Source organism: Chinchilla lanigera, unplaced genomic scaffold (genome assembly GCF_000276665.1).
Source record: "Chinchilla lanigera isolate Chin_1 unplaced genomic scaffold, ChiLan1.0 scaffold00017, whole genome shotgun sequence".
NCBI lineage: Eukaryota > Metazoa > Chordata > Mammalia > Rodentia > Chinchillidae > Chinchilla > Chinchilla lanigera.
In genome coordinates this window covers 30,289,939-30,294,528 of record NW_004955418.1, presented here as the reverse complement: position 1 = coordinate 30,294,528, position 4,590 = coordinate 30,289,939, and the positions used below count along the sequence as shown (strand labels likewise).

Here is a 4,590-nt window from a genome sequence, read left to right as displayed (position 1 = left end):
AATCTGAGCAGCTTGGTTGAAAATAACAATATGTAATATAAGAACCACTGATAATTCCTATTATTTTGTTCTGAAACCCTGTATCATTTTTTATTGTTTTTGCTTTGTTTTCTTTTGTCTATGTTTTTGGTATTTTGCTATTGTTCTTTTTTTATTATTCTCTTTAAAATAGAGAAAGAGAAAATGAAAGTATGGAGGCAGAATGGCTTGGCAATTGGTGATTGGTTTATATAATGTGCATCATAATGACCAGCTATGCTTCACAGTGATCCTCCCTTTCTAAGAAACAGGAGTAAGAAGAACTGCAACAGGAACTATTGCCTAGGCAAGTAATACACTGAAGCACATAGCCTGGGGAGGGGCCATTTTCTGCTACACCAAGAAAGATAGATTTTGCATCTTTCTTGTGGAGAAATGTTACTTTTATGCCAAAAAGTCAGGCATAATGCAATACACAGCCTGCATTAGTAAACTAAATTTACCCACTCCACCATGGATACACATTGACTAGTATATAAAATGTTCATGTCAATTAAAAGATAAATCATTTTTATTTTAAAGATAAAAGAATGACAACGTATTAACAAACACAGAGACATAAATAAAACAACACAAAAACAATAAAAGCAATACAGAATTTCAGACAAGTTGTTAGGAAATTAACAATGGTTACTTCATTTCATATTATTATCTTCAAATTGGTTACTCAGTCAAACAAATATAGGCATGTAAGACAAACAAATATACGCATGTAAGACCGATCAAACAGTTAAACATTAACTGTTCCTTTCCATAAAGCAATAGAAATTAGTAGTACAATTATCTTAGCTATCTTGTGTACACTTATATACATATTTTCCTTTCTTTTTTTTCCTTTTTCCTCATGCCAGTTGCTCTTTCCTTTTGAACAGTTTCTTTCCCTTTCACAATCTCTATTGTATCTTTTAGATTTTATTTATTCTTCCAGGTTCTTACACTAGTGAGACAATACAGTGTTTATACATGCTGTAAATAATTGAAAGACAAACACTTTAAATGTCAAAAGAAGCACATCCTGAAATTTGCTTATCATGTAATAAATCATGCAGTTTAAGATGACCACATAACTGTTTTATCAAGCAGATAAGGTCCTTGTATCAAGCAGATCTAGCCTTACTGCCTCCTCAAGCATAAAGGAACCAGATGTGACTATAATCTGAGGAAAAGTTGCTCATGAAAAGTGTATCCTGTAGGATGTAGCTCAGCATACAGCTCCTTGCTTGGCAAGCATAATGTCCTGAATTCAATTCCTGCTACCAAAGAAAAGAAAAGTATATCCTCAAGCATTTTAACAAGGATTCAGTGCTCTTCCCACTGAGGGACCCCAAACTGAGAAAAGATTCAGGGTTTGGATGCTGTCATCAAAAAGCACGTTACTAAGGTCGACAGCACTGTTCCAGGAAATTTGCTTTAAAGGGGTGGATTTATGCCTTGAATACCTAGCAGAGGACAAGCCTGAAGCACGGATTATTCATCTTCTTGGAACAGTGTAATCAGAGTTAATACCGTGAAAGTAAAGCAATTCAAATCAATTCATTTTTACCTTTTTGCCAAAGAATGACCCACCTGCCTTGATTGGAATAAAGAACACTTATTTGTATATTCAAATCTGTACATATTTTTGAGATCTGGCTGATGATTTGACATCAAGTGATGGTGCAGGGTTTAAAGACATGAATAGTTTTGTTATCATGGGTGATTTGGTCTTGGATGGGTTTCTCGGTTCTTGCACTTGATAAAAAGAACTGGGCATGGCACATAGTGGTTAGGAAACAGCATCAAAATTTAATCAGGTGACAATATTCTCAGAATTAGTGTGCTTGTGCTAGCCAAAGGGAATGGCACAAGTGCCAGGCACATGAGTTTAGTGATTTAAGATATTGCACAGTCTAGGGTGCCTCCCACGGGGTCTTCCAGAGCATGATCGGCACTGTGATTGACAGGGGCTGAGTCACATCATCTGTCTATTGCACGTGTCCTTTCCCATGGCACTCCGTTATAATCGGATGTATGCGATGTAGCCCACATGCATGAGCCATCAGTGAGCTCCAGGTGAAGAAAGGTTCGTATAGGTCATGCAGGGGTGTTTCGGTTACTTTTCTCTCTTTACTGACACAAAATACCTGACACCCACAATTAAGGAAGGAAAGGTTTATTTAGCTCACAGTCTGTGGAGGTTTCAGTCCATACTCGGCTGGCTCTAAGGCAGAGTGGCTCATGACAGAGGGCAACCCTTCATGGTGGCAGAAGATAGCAAAAGCAGCAAAGGGGAGGAGTGGTGGCAGACAGCCCCTTTCTCTCCCTTACATATGCAAACGCTCCACCCCAGGGCAGGTGTAGCACTCACACCCATGAATCAATCGTAAGCCGTAGAAGCTTGCCCCATGACTGCATGAGACTTTGGGAGGACATCCAGACACAAACCATAACAAGGAACATCCAGTATACATGCATCCTGTTTGGGGGTTTTGGAATTTTCTAGGGCAGGTTCAGAACTCTTAGTTTTACTTATCTCAGCCTGCAGGTAGTAACCCTTAGGATGAAGTTTGTGTATATGTACGGGGTTGAGTCCTAGAGCATTTCCCAGGTTCAGGTGAGTGGAGGAGAGTGGTCCAGCTGCAAGTGGAGTGGAACAGCCTGTGGCCTCAATTGTACTATCTGTAATTCTTTTGTCAAGTTCAGTTGAAGTGCAGAATCTCTGATAGGCTGACATAGTGCTTGACTCAACTGATGCAGAATTAATGAGCTATTCTATTAATGCAGTTTAGTATGCTACACATGAAAATAAGAGTCCTGGAGGTCACAGGCAGACTCAGAACCCAGTGCTAAAAGAGCCTTGGTGCATTCTCACTGGCTGTGATGGCTGTCTTGTTCTTTTCCTTGTCTTCAGGGCTTCTTGAGAGCCAGTCTGGAGCTCTTGAGACAAATTTAGGGCTTTTCAGGAGCCACGGTTCTTGAACTTTTTATCTGGCAGAAAGGTTGCGATTTTTGCTTGTGATCAGTTTATTCAAAAGAGAGGGGCTGGGGATTTAGCTCAGTGGCACAGCGCCTGCCTGGCAAGCATGACGTCATGAGTTCGATTCTTGGTACCGGAAAAAAACCAAAACAAAAACAAAAAAAATCAAAAAAGACAGTAAGGGAAAATGCAGAGATCTTTGTTGTGCTTTGTTTGGGATGAAGCACTTATCCTATTTCAGTGCTCTTTAAAGAAATCTGTGCTACTTTTAGCTTAGAAGAAGGTTTTATTGTGGTACAATGTGAGCCGTATAACTGGAAGTGCACTCTGAGTTAATGCAGCGGTGCTTGAGACTGTCCTGGGTAAAGTGGGGTAGGGTGACATCCACATTTGCTCCAATTTTGTCCTTTTGAACTCATCCCCATCCTCACACCTGAATTTCTTTTTTAGTTCTGCATGGTTAAATTATGCACATTTTTTCTGCTACTTGAAAGATTCCTTTCTCTTCCTACAAAACATCAGGAACAGCAAAATGAATGTAGCAAATAAAATAATTTACATTTCAAACTTGCAAAACCAGTAAACTTTTTTTCCACCACATACAGAAAATGATAGGTGTTTGAGGAGGGAGCTATATTCATTAAATCAGTTAATTATTACACACTGTATTTATAAACCATGGCATAATATTCTACTCCAGAAATATTTACAACTATAATTTATCAAGTTATACCTAAAAATAAAAATAAAGTATAAAATAATTTATAGGTAAGTGGTTAAATGTACATTGAGAAAGATATAAAAGCACATGTAGATCACACATACATTTGTCTGTATGTATGTGTGTACATATAGGAATAGGTGTGGATATGGATGTGAATATAGGTCAGATAGAAAAACACTAGCTTGCTTTAGACAGGCTGTTACACTTGTTAAATCACAGAAATTTACTTTTGGGTAACAAAATTTAAGGTTCCAGAGGATAGAGTTAGACATAGTTAGGTCTAACTAAAGTCCTATGTACATATGCCTAAAAGTTTCTATATATCTCCAGGTATTTTATTTCTATATGTCAAGAGAAAGGTGTTATGGAAAAACTCTTCCTAAGAATTCATTGCAAATAGAGGCAAATAGAGTACTCAGCAAATCTGTTTTACTATCGCAGTTACTGTGAAGTCGTTCTACCACACACAACCCTTGCGAGGGCCCTTTTCACCTCCGTGTTCCTCAGGCTGTAGATGATGGGGTTGAGCATTGGCGTGATGACCCCATAGAGCATGGAGATGAGTCTGTCTCTGGCAGGGGAGTGTCGGCTGGAGGAGGGGCGGATGTAGGTGAAGATGGCGGTGCCGTAGAACAGGCAGACCACCAGCAGGTGGGAGGCACACGTGGAGAAGGCTTTGCGCTTCCCTTCTGCAGACTGGATCTTCAGGATGGTGGAGATGATGTAGACGTAGGAGATCAAGGTGGTCAGGAAAGAAATGAACCCACAGATACCACCTATCACTAAAACAAGCATTTCAGACACGTAGGTGGATGAACAAGACAGGGCCACCACTGGTGGGATGTCACAATAGTACTGGTTAACCAGATTG

At 39.5% G+C, this 4,590-nt stretch overlaps 1 protein-coding gene across 1 annotated transcript in view; it reads right to left on the bottom strand.

The window, feature by feature from the left end:
• Nucleotides 1-4,160: 4,160 nt before the first annotated feature.
• Nucleotides 4,161-4,590, bottom strand: part of LOC102012651 (olfactory receptor 5V1-like) — a 26,794-nt gene continuing 26,364 nt past the window's right edge. The window contains exon 2 of the mRNA XM_005382371.2: nucleotides 4,161-4,583. Coding sequence (XP_005382428.2) covers nucleotides 4,161-4,583 — 423 coding nt within the window. The remainder of the gene's footprint in view (nucleotides 4,584-4,590) is intronic.